The sequence below is a fragment of the Fukomys damarensis genome, unplaced genomic scaffold, assembly GCF_012274545.1.
Source record: "Fukomys damarensis isolate Sample0158 unplaced genomic scaffold, DMR_v1.0_HiC HiC_scaffold_37, whole genome shotgun sequence".
Classification (NCBI taxonomy): Eukaryota; Metazoa; Chordata; class Mammalia; order Rodentia; family Bathyergidae; genus Fukomys; species Fukomys damarensis.
Genome location: NW_022900949.1, coordinates 6,830,225 through 6,846,226, shown reverse-complemented (window position 1 = coordinate 6,846,226; position 16,002 = coordinate 6,830,225). Strand labels below are relative to the sequence as shown.

General features: G+C 43.7%; 1 protein-coding gene and 1 pseudogene across 1 annotated transcript in view; one reads left to right on the top strand and one right to left on the bottom strand.

The window, feature by feature from the left end:
* Window positions 1–6,991: 6,991 nt before the first annotated feature.
* LOC104869498 (zinc finger protein 14-like) overlaps window positions 6,992–16,002 on the bottom strand; it is a 10,659-nt gene continuing 1,648 nt past the window's right edge. Inside the window, exons 4-6 of the mRNA XM_019209065.2 lie at window positions 9,765–9,891; window positions 9,514–9,571; window positions 6,992–8,246 (exon numbers count right to left, since the gene is read on the bottom strand). Of these exons, the coding sequence (XP_019064610.1) occupies window positions 7,268–8,246; window positions 9,514–9,571; window positions 9,765–9,891 (1,164 nt within the window). The 3' untranslated portion in view covers window positions 6,992–7,267. The remainder of the gene's footprint in view (window positions 8,247–9,513; window positions 9,572–9,764; window positions 9,892–16,002) is intronic.
* On the top strand, window positions 14,220–14,999 carry LOC117284426 (annotated as a pseudogene).

Genomic DNA, 16,002 nt, shown 5'->3' with positions numbered 1-16,002 from the left:
ATACAAAGAATGGGGAAAACTTTATTTGACCCAGGTTCTTTCAAAGGCACGAAAGGACTCATACTGGAAAAGAATGCAGTGACTGTGAAACATGGGAAAAATCTTTATTTTTCATCAGATTTCCACATATATAAAAGATCACAGTAGGGAAAAGTCTTATGAATGTCAAGAATATCTATGTGCCTTATTTTTTTTAAGTGTCCAGAGCGGTGGTATACACACTGGAGAGGAGCTTCACGGTACCAGGGATCGGACTGGGGACCTTGCACTTCCGGGGCAGGTGGCACCACTTCACTGAATCCCCAGCTTTATGAACTTTATGAATGTCAGGAATGCAGAAAAGCATTTTTTTACAGTGAATTTCAAATATGGGTGGAGAAAAAATACTGGACAGAAACTCTATGAATATAGCCAATACGGTAAACCTCCCCAGTATTGTACTCCATTCAAACTCAGTGGACGAACGCATTACTTACATATGTGGGAAGGGTTTCTACTTGTCCACATCCTTATACAAATGTGAGACTGAGCCAGGGATTTAGCTCAATGGTTCCGCTGCCTGCCTTGCAAGCAAAAGGACCCAAGCATGATTCCCCAGTACCAAAAAAAAAAAAATGTGAGAGTGGGTACTAAATAGAAACCATATAAATATAAAAAACATAAAATTTTAGTTTTGACCGTTTCAGAAGCGAGGATGTAGCTCAGTGGTATGGCACTGGCCTAGAATGTGTGAGCCCCTAGATTCAGTCTACAAATAATAATTTCTAAGACATGTGAATGTTCCCACTGAAAAGAAATATAGGAAATATGAAAAGTCTAATGCAAATTAAACCATGTGTAATGCTCTAGAAGTCTTACGTGAAACATAAAAATTACATTGTCATTATTAGTGATTTATTCTTTCTTTCTTTTTTTTTTTTTTTTTTTTTTTTTTTTTTTTTTTTTTTTTTTTTTTGGTGCCGGGATAGAACTTGGGACCTCGCCTCTGTGAGGCAGGCAGCGGAACCACTGAGCTAAATCCCCAGCCCCTGGTGACTTATTCTTAAAGTTCATCTCTAGACTATGTATTTCTACTTAGAACTTTCTCAAAGATCTAGAGGTAAGAACCCTATACTGTAAAGTTTAACAGGATAGTGTTTTTTGTTAAGGTGTGAATGTGTATGGATATGTATATATATATATATGTGTGTGTTTTATTTGCTTGTGTTTAGGTTGAACCTAGGGCCTTGCACATGCTAGGCAATTGCTCTGCCACTGAGATAAATTGCCAATCCTACAAAAAAAATTTTTGTACCAGGGATCAAACTTGGGACCTTACATTTGGGAGGCAGGCAGTGGCACTACTGAGCTAAATTCCAGGCCCTACAAATTTTTTAATTTACATTTTAAAGTTTTTTTTTTTATTGATGGGTGGGTTGAAGTGTATTTCTTTTTATTCTCCTTTTTTTTTTTGGTTTTTTGAGACAGGGTTTCACTATGTAGTTGAGACTGACCTGGAACTCACTGTGTAGCCCAGGCTGGTCTCAAACTCACAGTGATCCTCCTGCCTCGGCCTCCCAAGTGCTGGGATTTCATCGTGCGCCACCACAAGCAGCTTGAAGCACATTTCTTATGTGAACATAGGTTTAACTTTAGTTTTGAAACTGTTCTCTTGAGTAAATGGAATGTTAAAAAATGACATGTTAATAATTTGGGTATTCCTATCAGTCTTATGTGTAAGGTACTGAATATATATCCTTACCTCTTATGTACAGTCCACCTTTTTTTTTAACCCCCTTTCTCCTGTTGTAGGGATCGAACCCCAAACCATCAAAATAGGCTACATCCTAAACCCCCTTTTTTTTTTTATTTGGAGACAGTATCTTACCAGGTCATTTAAGTTACTCAGATGAGGCTCAGACTTACAATCCTTTTATCTCAGTCATGAACTAGATTTTTTAGAATCTGTTTCTTTTATGTTTTTGCTGGGATTTAAATGTGTTAAGTGTTGAAATTAATCCCTAATGCAAAAGTATTGAGAGGTAGGCTTCATAGTGATTTTCGTTAAGAGCTTTTTGTCTTCATGGATGGGACCAGTGCCTTATAAAAGGTAACTAACTAGGCCCCTTCACCCTTCTGCCATGGGACAACACAGCACCCTATGAAGGATAAAGTGTTCAAGCTGCCAGTTGAAAGCAGAGAAAGGATCCTTACCAGACACTGAACCTTCCTTCACTTTGATCTTGGATATCCCAGCAGGTAAAACTGCGAGAAATTGGGGTTTTTGTTATAGCAGCACAAATGGAGTAAGACTTTTTTTTTTTTAGACAGGGTCGTGCTATGTTATTCAGGCTGGCCTTGGACTTGTGGCAATCCTCCTGCCTCAGCCTCCTGAGTGCTGGGATTACGGACCTTTGCCATCCAATCTGGCAAGGACTAAATTTTCCGGGAAGAATCCACCAATAATCTAATGAGCATGTGAGCTGCAAGGCAGAGGTGAGGGAGGCACTACTCGGACACTGGAGCCGTGGTAAGGGAGGCAGACCCCATGTCTGGTTTACCAGGAGTACTCGTCCGGTACTTCCTTTTTTGAAATAGCCTTTCCTGTTTTTGGTATCAGCAGAATGCTGACCTTACAAAATGAGTTAGAATTATTTGGAAACATTTGAGGTTTGCTATTACAAATTACTTAAGGAAGTGGGTACTTTCTGAGGAATGTTAGGCCGTTTGATCATCATGTGAACATTTGAAGACAGTGTCTTAAGTTGCCCAGGTTGAATTTGAACTCGCAGTCCTCCTGCCTCATGCTCCTGAGTAGCCAGGTTTACCAACAGGCGCCACCATGCTCAGCTCAGCGTGGCCTCAGGGTGCAGTCAAGAGACTCGGCGACACGAGATGTCAGAGGCCGCTGACTGTGTGACAGGGCATGCAGTTTTACAGTAAACTCTGTGTAAGTAGGAACGAGAAGTACAGTACAGACACCTTAGTAATATGTTGTACTGTAACATTGATGGCTGCAGTGTCACCAGGCAATAGGGATTTGCCAGCTTCATTATAATCCTGTGGGACCACGGTCATAAAATGGTTGAACTCAGCAATGAAGCCATCAGTTTCTGGGCTTTGCTGGGGAAAGTGTTTTTGTTTCTGTAGCACTGGGAATTAAACCCAGGACCTTCGCACTGACCTGTGTTCCCACCTTTAAAAACAAACAAACAAAACAGGTTCTACTAAGTCACTGAGTTGCCTTGATACTGCAGTCCTGCCGCAGCATCCCAGCATGCTGGGGTTATAGGTGTGTAGCATCACATCAGCCAGTAGAAAACTTTATTACTGATTTAATCTTGTTACCTTGCTCTTGTTAGAGCAGAGCATGGTGGTGCACACCTGTAATCCCAGCACTCAGGAGGCTGAGGCAGGAGGATTGCCATGTTCGAGACCAGCCTAGGCTACAGGGTGAGACCCTGTCTCCAAAAAAAACCAAAAACAAAAACAAAAAAAAATGTGGTATGTTAGGATTTTCTAATTCTTCCTGATTTAGTCTTGGTAGATAAGATTCTCTAAATGTATCCATTTCTTCTAAGTTACCCAATTTTTTGACATAATGGTCATAGCAGTTTATACTTTTTGTATTCTATGGGATCAGTTGCACAGTCTGTCTAATTTCTGATTTTGCTCATTTGAGTCTAGGGGTTTTTCTTCCCCCTTAGCCTACCTAAAGGTAGTTGATTTGTCTTTTTCTTTTGAAAAACCTAAGTCTGAGTTTGGTTCATCTTTTCCATTGCTTTTCTAGTCCTTGCTTTATTTATTTCTGTGCTGATCCTTTTTAATTTCATTCTTTCTTCAACACTGGGCTTAGCTCACTCTTTTTTGTGGTATCTTGATGTGCAGTCCTGGCTTGGGATCTTCCTCCCTGTCCTCTTTTCTCCCTTTTTTCTTTTTCTTCGTCCTTCACTTCCTTTTTTCCTTCCCTTCCATGTTTCCTTTCCTTTCCTTCCATGCTGAGGATCAACCCAAGGTTTTACACACCACCACTGAGTCATGCTGCCTCTCCTCTTCTTTTTTTTGGGGGGGGTTGTTTTTTGGTTTTTTGAGACAGGGTCTCACTGTGTAGTTGAGACTGACCTAGAACTCACTGTGTAGCCCAGGCTGGTCTCGAACTCACAGAGATCCTCCTGCCTCAGCCTCCCAAGTGCTGGGATTACAGGCAGGCGCCACCACGCCCCGCTCTCTCTTCTTTTTGGATGGAGGCATTTGTTGTGAACTTCCTCCTTAGGACTGGCTCTGCCATATCTCATGAGTTTTGGGAGTGTTTCCATTTTTAAGGGTTTTTTTGTTGTTGTTAAATTTACATTTGTAATTGATAAAGTCACAGGAGTTATACATATTAATGAGGTACTGAGTTAGGTTTCCATTACTATGACAAATACATGAGATAAATTTGTAAAAAGAGGTTTGAACTGGCCCAGAGGTGCTTAATGACTTGTGCAAAATAATCCCACTCTGTTGCACCCAAGTTGCCATAGAAGCAGTAAAACTAAACACAGATATGGAAGCAAAGATGAAACCAAAGTACTCTGATTCTCAGGCCCTTTGTGATCAAAGGTATCTTGCAACTGCCCCCTCCCCAAGGAGTCTTCTAAAAATGAAAAGCCTTATTCGCATCCAACTTGTTTTGACATTTTACGACCTTGTTTTAATAAACTATTGGCTCTCTTTGTAAGGGTTATTTCTTCCCAACAGAAACATAAGAATTTGCAAAATGGAATTCTATAAATGTCTTTCCAGGAGTTCAGAGATCTTCTGGAGTTTTCTTCTAAATAGGAAGACTCTCAGGGCTCACTGTACATCTGCCATCTATGTTTAAACTAGCGTTTCAGAATTGTCTCCTATCTAAAGACTGAAGTCATTTTCTGTTTTTGTGCAGTTGAATCACATCTAAATTATTTGTAATCGGGCCAGGGATTTATCTCAGTGGTTCCACCACCTGTCCCAAAAGCATAAGGTCCCAAGTTCGATCCCCGGTACCAAAAATAAATTAAATAAATTATTTGTAATCAACGGCATTGAGCAACTTGAATTTATCAGTAGCAATATTCATAAAACAGAAAAAGAATCAATAACATTTTAGAAATCAAAGTTCATTAATATAATGAACCCAAAAAAGCTGACTTCATTGCTAGATGGTTTCAAGACGTTGGAGTTTTGCTTATGCTTTCATTTCTTTTTTTATTGCATCTCTTTGTGGTCATTCAGTTTTATATGTAATAAAGAGATAATTTCACACATAGGTGGCAAAAATTTACTTTTTTCAATCCAGAGAACTGGTAAAAGGAGCTCTTAGCTAATACATGGAGAAGGCTGCTTTTAAAAACTATTCTGTGGTGGTACACTCGAGAGAGAAATAGGACACACGTGTACGTACCGAACAGTTCCTCCGACGGTGTAAATTAGGGTCACAATGTGTAACAGATAGTGTGAAATAGGAAGAAAGGTCCACAGGAAAAGGGCAGGTGAGAAAGGTAGGGGAGGGAGCGGAAAACATAGGAGAAAAGTCTTTGTACACAGGGAGGGATGGGAGGGCTGCAGGGAGGGGAGGGGATGGGAAAATGAGAACCAGGACCTGTCCTGGGAAGGTACGAGGTCCCAGTGATGGGTATGACTGTTCTCTACACCTAAAACGAACCGATAAGCTTTAAAAAATGTTTTTAATCTACCGTGGCAAACAATAAATAAAACATCAGGTTAAGTTCTTCAGTCTTGCGGTGCTAGGGACTGAACACCGAGCCTCATGAGGTGAGGCAAGTGCTCTCTGCCATGGGGCTGCGCTCTGCCTCTGTTTCTCCCCCCACTACTAGGGACTGAACCGCAGGCCTTCTCCCTGAGGTACACCCCAGACCTCTGGTTTCATACTTTTATTCTGAGACAGGGTCTCAGTCATTTACTTGCCCAGTCTGGGCTCAGATTTATGATCCTCCTGCTTCAGCCTCCCAGAGTGCTGGGTTTACAAGCACGTGACACCGCATCCAGCTTGATTTTTTTGTTTTTAGACAGGGTCCTGCTGATTTGCCCAGGCTTACATCAGGAACTGATAAGAATATCTCTATAAACTTGTTAAAAGGAGAAGTCCATACCACTTGGAATAAGACTACCCATGTAGCTGCTGGCTCAGCTCAGCAAGGTATAGACCCCATGCAAACTGTGTAGCCAAGAGCACCAGCCCCCTCTGCCTTCTGCTTCCGCTGATTTCTTCCCTGAGGTGCAAACTTCACTATTTCTCACCCATCCCCAGATACCGGGGGCTGCACCTCTGACCTGGAAGACAATCAGACCCAGAGATGGGAGCTCTTTCTCCCAAAGCCTGCATGTAATTAATGGAGGCCCATCCTTGAGTGTGATATGCTTGGAATGCTAAAATCAAAACTACCCTACCAGAGCCAGGCATGGTGATACAAATCTGTAATCCCAGCACTTGGGAGGCTGAGGCAGGAGGACTGCAGTGAGTTTGAAGCCAGTCTGGGCTACACAGTGAGTTCAAGGCCAGCCTGAACTACATAGCGAGACCCTGTTTTCCAAATATTTCATGACTGGGGGCTGGAGATTTAGCCCAGTGGTTCTTGCAACTGTCTCACAAGTACAAGGACCTGAGTTTGATCCCTGGTACCAAAAAAAAAAAAAAAAAAGAGCCAGCTGTTTCCAAATAGTTCATGATTTCATGATTTTACCTTTTCAAAAGGAACTGGGAAGCCAGATTCGGGGGCAGTCAGATGTGGTGTAATCCCAGCACTCAGGAGGCTGAGGCAGGAGGAGCACCATTTGAGGCTAGCCTGGGCTACATAGTGAGTTCAAAGCCAGCCTGGACTACCTACTGAGACCCTGTGCCAAAAGAAAAAAAAAAAATTAAAACTTAATAAGATCAAAAGGAGGGGCCAGGGATTTAGCTCAGTGGTTCTGCCTTGTAATCACAAGGACCTGAGTTCGATCCCCAATACAAAAAAAAAAAAAAAATCGAAAGGAACTGGGCAAAATTTCAATTTTACTCATAGGGATTTTTTTTTTTTTACCAGTTCCTGCATTCCAAACAAACTCTGATGTTCCAAAACTTTCCCACATTTCTTACATTCATAGTGTCTCTCTCCGGTGTGATTTTTTTTCTGTAGTTGAATTAAAATAAGATTTCTTCAGCTTCCTCAGATACCCTACATTTGTCAGATCAGCCTCCATTATGTTCAAACATATCTTTAAAACACCTGGAAGACAGAAGCTTTCCCGTATTTCCTTCATGGGAATCCTACACAACATGTGCACTTTCATGCCTCAGAACTGCACTGGGAGACCCGAAGGCCTTCCTACAAAATTTACACTTATAAGGCCCATCTCCTGTGTGCCTTATCATGTGTCCTTGCAGGCCCGAAAGAGAAATGTAGGCCTTCCCACACTGCTTACATTCATAGGGCTTCTCTCCCGTGTGAGTTCTTTCATGTTTTCGAACTGAAGTGGAGCAGATGAAGGCTTTCCCACAATGCTTACATGGATATGGCTTCTCTCCTGTGTGAGTTCTTTCATGTTTTTTCAGGGCACTGGGGGAGTTAAAGACCTTCCCACATTGTTTACACTTGTGAGGACCACCTCCAGTGTGCCTCATCGTGTGTCCCTGAAGACCCGAGAGAGAGCTGAAGGCTTTTCCACACTCCCTACATGAATAGGGTTTCTCTCCAGTGTGGGTTCTTTGGTGTCTTCGAACTGAACCTAAACAACTGAAGGCTTTCCCACACTCGTTACACTCAAAAGGCTTCTCTCCAGTGTGAATCCTTTCGTGGATCCTAAGTGAACTGGGATACTGCAAGCCTTTTCCACACACAGAACACTTATGTGGTCCACCTCCAGCATGAGTTATCACGTATCCTCCCAGGCTGGTGACAGAAAGGAAGGCCTCTTCATGTCCTTGGCATTTATAGGGCTTCTCTCCAGAGTGACTCCTATCATCCATCTGGAAAGGGCAGTAACACCCCAAGGCTTTCTCACAGTGCCTACATGTATGTGGTTTCCCTTCCAATTCCTGATATTCATTTAATTCCTGTCCCGTGGGAGATGTGATGGGGTCAGATGAAGGTGACAGAGGCACGAAGACTATTCCACACACAGGGCATTCCTGGGATTTCGCTTCAGGAAGGCTTTTCTGGTTCCAATTCGGATCTGGTATCCGGGTGAAGGTTTCTCCACACTGACCACCTTTGTCTCTTTCACAGAGGCTCTCTACAATGTGACTGCTGTAAGAAATGAAAAACATAGAATTTGCTTACTAACAATTCATATTTATCAATATGTGTTTAAACTTACATTTTTACTGTTATTGGGGAAAGCGCAGGTTTTCTTTTTGGTACGGGGGATTGAACTCGGGTCCTTGAGCTTGCAAGACAGGCAGCAGAACCACTGAGCTAAATCCCTGGCCCCTAGGACAGGTTTTCTTTTCTTTTTTTGTTAATTCAGATAATTTATTTATACATTTTATATATCTAGTCTCTTTAGTAGTTGCATTTGTAGTTCTAGGTTTGATCTCACAAACTGTCATGATTTTGTTTATTCAGTATACATTTATACATAGGATGAATAAAGTATAATGCATATTAATTATAACATTCATTCCGTAAGTATTTGTTTAGAAAGGAAAAGACAGGGTATAGGAAAGATTATTTAGGAGGTTTTGCATTTGGTCTTTTCTAGCACAGCTAAACAAGTGCAGAACTGTAAAGTGTAGTCATGGACGTATCTGCCTAAACTGACGGGTGGAGATTATGCCCTGAGTAGAGGTCAGAAATGGAAGGGTGGTGACAGTTTCAGAAGAAGCTGAATCCAATCACTGTTGCGTCAACTTTGAGGTTCTTGCAGCTCTCTCCTCTGACATAGAGCTGGTTTGCTTTGTCTTATGAAGACCACTATACTAGATCCCTGCTTTTCAACCAAAAGCCATTTTAATCCCAGGGGATGATCCACAAAGTGTATAGGCGATGACTGTCGAGCATGGGTTTTCTACTCTGCCTGCGTTGTTTCAAAATCCATGGTCAGCTCTCTGTAAGAGGGTTTAAATAGAGTGGGGTGTGGTGGCGCACACCTGCCATCCCAGCATTCGGGAGGCTGAGGCAGGAGGATCGCTGTGAGTTCGAGACCAACCTGGGCTGCATAGTGAGTTCCAGGTCAGTCTCAACTACATAGTGAGACCCTGTCTCAAAAAACCAAAAAAAAGAAAAAAAAAGAGGGCTTAAATCCTTCTATTTTATTTAAAATACTAATATTTATATTCATAATCTCTAATAAATGTTTCCTATTTTGCAAACACTGAACATCTATGTCACATTTAAGTACATATTTTTAGTGGAAAATTTTAAGACAGGCAGTGGAACCACTGAGCTAAATCCCCAGCCTTGGTGGAAATTTTCTTGATAAATGTGGAGGTGAGCTGATCTACTGTTTTAATATTTTCCTGGCATACTAATATTCTTTTGCGGGACACTGCTTTCTCTTTTCATTATAAATTACCTTAAATTTCTCCCCTGATTTCTGTACCAGTCTTCAATGTTCTGGTTCCATTTCTCCCCTGTGATGTAGGGCCAGAAAAATCATTATTAGAATGAGGAAAAAACATAATAGGGTCCACACATTCACAATGGACCGCCACCGTGCCACTTCTTTACCAAAGTATTCCCTTCCCACGTTTCAAATCATGACACAGCACTGGAGGTGGGGAAAGACAAGTTCTCTAATTAACGGAAGAGAGGACGTCTTCTTACCTATAAAAGCCAAGCTCGTAAAGATCTCCCCCACAACCTCTCGGTAGAGTTCCCTCTGGGACTGATCCAGCAGGTCCCACTCATCCAGGGTGAAGTTCACGACCACATCATCGAAGGTCACAGGATCCTGAAACAACCCAGATGTGTTTACAGAGGCAGGTGATGCACAGCATAGAGGATTTCTGTTCCGTCCAGAAAAAGCTCGTATACGATTCTGGGGGTCCACACATTCAGTCTACAGTAAATGAATGCGGCTGTCAGATTCTTACCTCTGTCCACAATCACTGGCTCAGAAATTTCTCAGTACTAAGAGCACATAGAACTGAACTCCATGATTATATTATGGTCACTAGAAGTCTTACTGTTCTCTAACTGCAAAAAAAAATAAAGATGACAGCTTGTTTTGATATAAAAAGATCTGAAAGCTATCAGAATAATTAGGTATAACCTGTTTTTGTTATTGTTATTTCTTTGTTTTTTGGTTGGTTTTTTTGTTTGTTGGTTGGTTGGCTGGTACTAGGAAGAGAACTCAGGACCTTGTGCTTGCTGGGCAGGTGCAGCACCACTGAGCTACATCCTCAGCCCCTGCTTTTTTTTTTTGAGACAGTCTCCTTTTATACTTCAGGCTGGCCTCAAACTTGCTGCGATCTTCCTGCCTCAGCCTCATGAATGCTGAGATGACAGGCGTGTGCCACCATGTCCAGCTCATAACTTTTTTATAACTGTTATGTTCACCTGTAGAGGCAGGTAGATTCTAACCCAAAGTTTAGTCCAGATATAGAGAATAAGGATATAATACACATGCTAAGAGGTAATAAAAGGGTGAAAAAATCTTGCAAAACATTTATTTAATCAAAGACAGGCACTGGAAAACATTCAGGGAACTTTCTGTTGCTTTGTTTTGTTTTGACAGGGTCTCACCATGTAGTTAAGGCAAGCCTCGAATACACTATGTAGCCCAGGCTGGCTTCAAACTCATAATGATTTTCCGGCCTCAGCCTCGCAAGCGCTAGGATCATCAGCATGTGCCATCATGCCCAGATTAAACTCCGAAAACTCAATAGGACAAAGGGGAAAATTAAAAATGAGCTTAAGATTTGAGCAAGTATCCTCCCACCAAACACATGGCAGATAGGTACATAAAAAGTAGCTAAAATTTTATGTCATTAGAGAATTGCAAGAAAAAGAATGAAACAGCAGCACATCCTTAGTAAAATGGCTAAACTTGAACACACTGAGAGCACTAAATGATGCTGAAGATGTGGAGGTTAAGAAGCTCCCTTTGTTTCTACAAGGAACGGAAAACGGCTTCGTCTTTTGGAAGACCGGCAGCTAGCTTCTTACTAAATATATTCTCACCATACAATCAAACAAACAACTATGCTCCTGGGCATTTACCAAATAAGAAAGAGACATACGTTCACACAAAAACCTGAACATGAACGGCTGCAGAAACTTCAGTTATAACTGCCAAAACTTGCTTGTTTGTTGTTTTTCAAGACAGGGTCTCATTATGTATAGTTCAGGCCAGCCTCAAACTCATGATCTTCCTGCCTCAGCCTCCCAAGTGCCGGGATTACGGTGTGCACCACGATGCCTGGCTATCTCTGCCAAAACTTAGAGTTAGCCATAGTATTCTTCATAAGTGATGCATACACAATCTCTGCTACCTGCCTGTGATGAAATTTTGCTCAGGGATAAAAAGAAATGAGGGGCCAGGGATTTAACTCAGTGGTTCTGCTGCTTGCCTCGCAAGGGCAAGGTCCCCAGTTCAAGCCCCTGTGCCAAAAGATGAAAAGACTAGGAAGAGCCTCACGCACACACTAAAATGGAAGTGTCGGCACACACCTGTAATGGCTAGCGGAGAGGCTAAGGCCAATGTTATGGCTTCCGTCTAGATGCCCCCCACAAGCCTCATGCGGTCAGAGGTGGCTGGATCTGGAGTGTGTGGTGCTGGGATTAAGGTGTGTGGTGACTAAATCGGTCCGCTCACCGGTTTGGCACAATGGGAAGGCCCACCTTGGATGTGAGTGTCACCCATCTGTCGCTTGCTGCTCCACTGCTTTACTGCCTTCTCCCCAGCATAAACTGTTTTTCTGTGACGCCCCTCTGCCGTGCCGCACTGCCTTGGAGCCAGCCGACAGGAGCTGAAACCTCGACAAACTATGAGCCAAAATAAACCTTTCCTTCTATAACTTTGAGTGCCGGGTATTTTGTCTCAGCAACAAAAAAAGTAAGACAGCCAGCTTGCCCTACACAGCAAGACTGTGCCTCAGAAAATTTTTAAAAGGTGCATAGTAGGGCTGGGAATGTAGTTTGGTGGTAGAACATTTAGCATGTAACAAGGCCCTGGGTTTAACTCCCAGTACTGGCAATAAATAAATCAAATCAAAGAAGACAATCTATAAAAGTTACACACAATCTGATTCCAAGCATCAGACATTGTTCAAAAGACAAAACTATGATGCCAGGCACGGCGGCCCACACCTCCTATCCCCGCACTCCAGAGGCTGAGACGTAGAACTGGTACACAGCTCAAGGCCAGCCTGCCCTGCATAGGGAGACACTGTCCTAAAACAACAAAGAAAGACAGGACTCTGAGACAATAAAAAGATCACTCGCTGCCAGAGCTTTCAAGGTAGAAGGAAAAAGTAGAATACAGAGTTGTAGGAATTGGGGAAACTATTCTGTATCACGGGGATATAATGGACATATGTCACTAAACAGGAAAGAAAGCACACAGAACACCTAACAGTAAGAGTCAGCCCTCATGTAAAATCGCACTCAATGTATCAATATTGGTTCGCTGATTTTTAACAAACATGGCACAGTAATACTAGATTTTTTTTAATTGGTCAAATTGTACAGATGTGGTGTAGGAACACTATGTTTTTGTTACTTTTTTAATTTATTTTTATTTTTGCAGTAGTAGGGTTAAAACCCAGGGCACTGGTGCTGAGCAACATCCCTAGCTCTATTTTATTTTGAGACAGGTCTTTGCTAAGTTTTTAACTTGTCCAGACTGGGCTTGAACTTGAGATCCTCCTGCCTCAGCTTACTAAGATTACAGATCCTGAGATTCCCAGACTGCTGAGATTACAGGTGTGTGCCACTGTGCCTGGCTCTACTTTATTTCCTGTTGTTTTTGCAGTGCTGGGATTATACGCAGGTCCTTGCACATGCTAAGCAGGCACTCTACTGATAAAGAGAACTTCTGTAAATAGCCTGAAACTTAGAAAAGATTTAAAAACATGGAATAAACTCTGCCTTTTGCTTCTGTACTTTGCTTTGTTCTGCTTGTTTAACAAAACACCCAAGGTTTCCCCATTAAAGCTTAAAGGCACATAGCCCAGCTTAAAATTAACAGATGCCGGAGGTGCTAAGCTGCATCCCAAGATGAGACCAGATGTTCAAACTAAGATGACAGTACTTGAGCCATGAAACTTTCTGTAAACCATGAGACTAAAAGGTGCTAAAATGAAAGGAATGTCACCAGTCCTGCTTTCCTAACCCTGACCTCCACGCCTGTGGGCTGAAATAGCTGAAGATAAACATCCTGAAAGAAAATGCTACATTTGAGTTACCACTGAACTGTCTTGTGACCATAATCTGTGATGGAAACTGTGGGAACTGGAATGTCTTAGCCCCTAAAATGAGGTCCCGACCGTAGGACTCTTATAAAAGGCAGACTGTCACCCAGTCCAGGGTCGGTCATTTGGCACAGCTCTTGGTGCGGGCCGATCCTTGGCTAGCAAAGTAACCGCTGTTTTGTTTCACCCAGTCCTGTGTCTCTATGTGTCATTTACCAGTTCCGTCCACGACACTACCGCTGAGCCACATGACCAGGCCCACTCTGTATTTTCTGATTAATGGTTCCATAAACCTCAAACTGCTCTTAATTAAATTCTTGGAGCTGAGGGTGTGGCTCAGTGGCAAAATGCTTGCCCGGCATGAGCAAGACCCAGGTTCCATTCTGAGTACCCCAAAAATAGGGCAGACACAGGCCAGTCCCTCCTCGGCACCAAACCATGCGTCTCTCACCCACTTCCTTGCCAGGACCGAGAGCAACGGCTGCAGCCTGCGAGTGGGAGGCAGTAAAGGTCCAGGTGGCCTTCTTCAGGCACCTACACTTGTGGAAGAGAAAGAAGCTCAGGCAATGTTACCATCCATCCTCCTGCACCAACCTGGACAAACGGCTTCGCACACGCAGAGACCTGTGCCACCCTGATTCAGACTCTGGCTGTCTGTAGGCGGATTCCCGAGTTCCCTCAGCACAAACAGCGACTGAGACTGGAGTCCATCTGCTGAGATGACTGCAGCCGTTAGGTAAGCTGTCCTGACCCTCGTCAGGGACTGCTCAGTGCCTCACCAGGGGCCCATCCTACGTGAATTGGCAGAGCCAGGCATGGGGGCACACACCTGCCATCCCAGCACTCTGGAGGCTGAGGCAGGAGGATGGCCACAAGGTCAAAGCTTGCCTGGCTTACATCGCGAGCTCAAGCCCAGCCTGCACTACAGCGCAAAAAAAAGAATTTGGCAAAGTCACCGGTCAAGTCTACAAACTCCCTCCCCTCGTCCACTCCATTAACCCAAGGGGCTCCCCAGGAGTTGGCGGAGGCTCTTCGGCTTCCAGCAGGGGCGCGGTGGGCCCGTGCGGGGGACCTAGAGGCAAGAGCAGGAGCCAGGGCGGTGAGAGTGTGGCTGCAGCAGCTGCCAACTCAGCTGAACTCTCATCTCTCGACACTGGCAAATACTCGTAAGATCTACTCCACCTTTAATGACCTAAATCCAACGGAAGACATCGGCCAAGACCATCATCGAACAGGAAGCTGCGGGTCTTGCAGTTTTTGGTCTGCTTCATAAAGTGATGCCCTGAGGGAAAAGAGAAGCCCTCTCTCGGGGATGATTGATCTGCCAAGAAGAGGAGACAGGACGGCGTGTACGGAAAATACAATCCAACTACAAGGAAGACTGCGGAGGAAGCCTCCTCAAGTAAGCAGCGCTTAGGCTGGTTCTGTGACTAGGACTCGGGACACTGTGGGTCCTGAAGCAATGGGGAAATTTTGCGGAGACATCGGAGTAGAACCTGAAAACACAACTATGCTTGTCCTAGCCTGGAAGTTGGATGCACAAGACACGGGTTATTTCACTGTACAAGAATGGTTAACGGGAGTGACTTCTTCACAATGTGACGCGACAGAATGAGGCAGAAATTCTTTGGATGATCGCTTGTGATCGTTATTAAATTGCAAAGCTTTTTTTTTTTTTTTTGGTTCCGGGGATCAAACTCGGGTCCTTGCGCTTGTGTGGCAGGCGACGGAACCACTGAGCTAAAAACCCCTGGCAAACTTTTAAGCTTATTTATAGATACTCATTTGACGTTGCACAGGAAAAGGTACAGAGCATCCCCGACATAAAACTCTGCCCAGTACATGTTGGGACTGTGAGTGGGAAAAATCTGGCTCCTTTTTCCAGTTTCTCACCGACTCTTAGAAGAACAATGGTACCATAACTGCCGTCAGTCAGCAACTATGCATTTTCCTGGAGTGCACCTGGGTGCACGCTACGGCATCAGTCAAAACATAAGTGATTAACAAAGACCAGCAGTGCCTGCAATGTGCTTGCATTCAGCAGAACAATGCATCTTGACCTCAGCGACTACAATGGAGAGGAAGCGTGGCCAGTCTTGTTGGATGAGCTTGTGCAGCGGTGTGAGGACAGATGCCCAAGGCCTACACGCATAGCAGCAGGAGAGTCACCCCTTAGCCAGCAACTGCACTGTCTCCTTCTGCAGGGATGTTCTGGGGCTCGCCGTTCAGTGGGCCAGCTGGGCTTGCTCTCTTGGAAGGCTGCCTTCCAGTGAGTTCACACAACCTATTGGTGCCTTTACTGAAAACCCAGAGTCCGTGAATACACCCTTTCCAGGTGACCCACCCAGGGAGGGGTGGTGCTCACCTGGAGCCAGGCATAAAGGACAGATCCCTCAGGCAAGTTCCCAAGGAGGAACCTCAATCCTAAATATCCTAGGGTGCATTTTTGGAGAAGACATTTTCCGCTTTCCTCTAACACAAAACACCAGCAAACCAAAATAATCAGTCTCTTAAATACAGCTACCCAGGCCAGGGATTTGGCTCGGTGGTTCGATAGCGCTAGAGCCCGAGTTCGATCCCTGGCATCAAACAGGAAAAAGATGAGAGAGAGAGAGAGAGAGAGAGAGAGAGAGAGAGAGAGAGAAAGA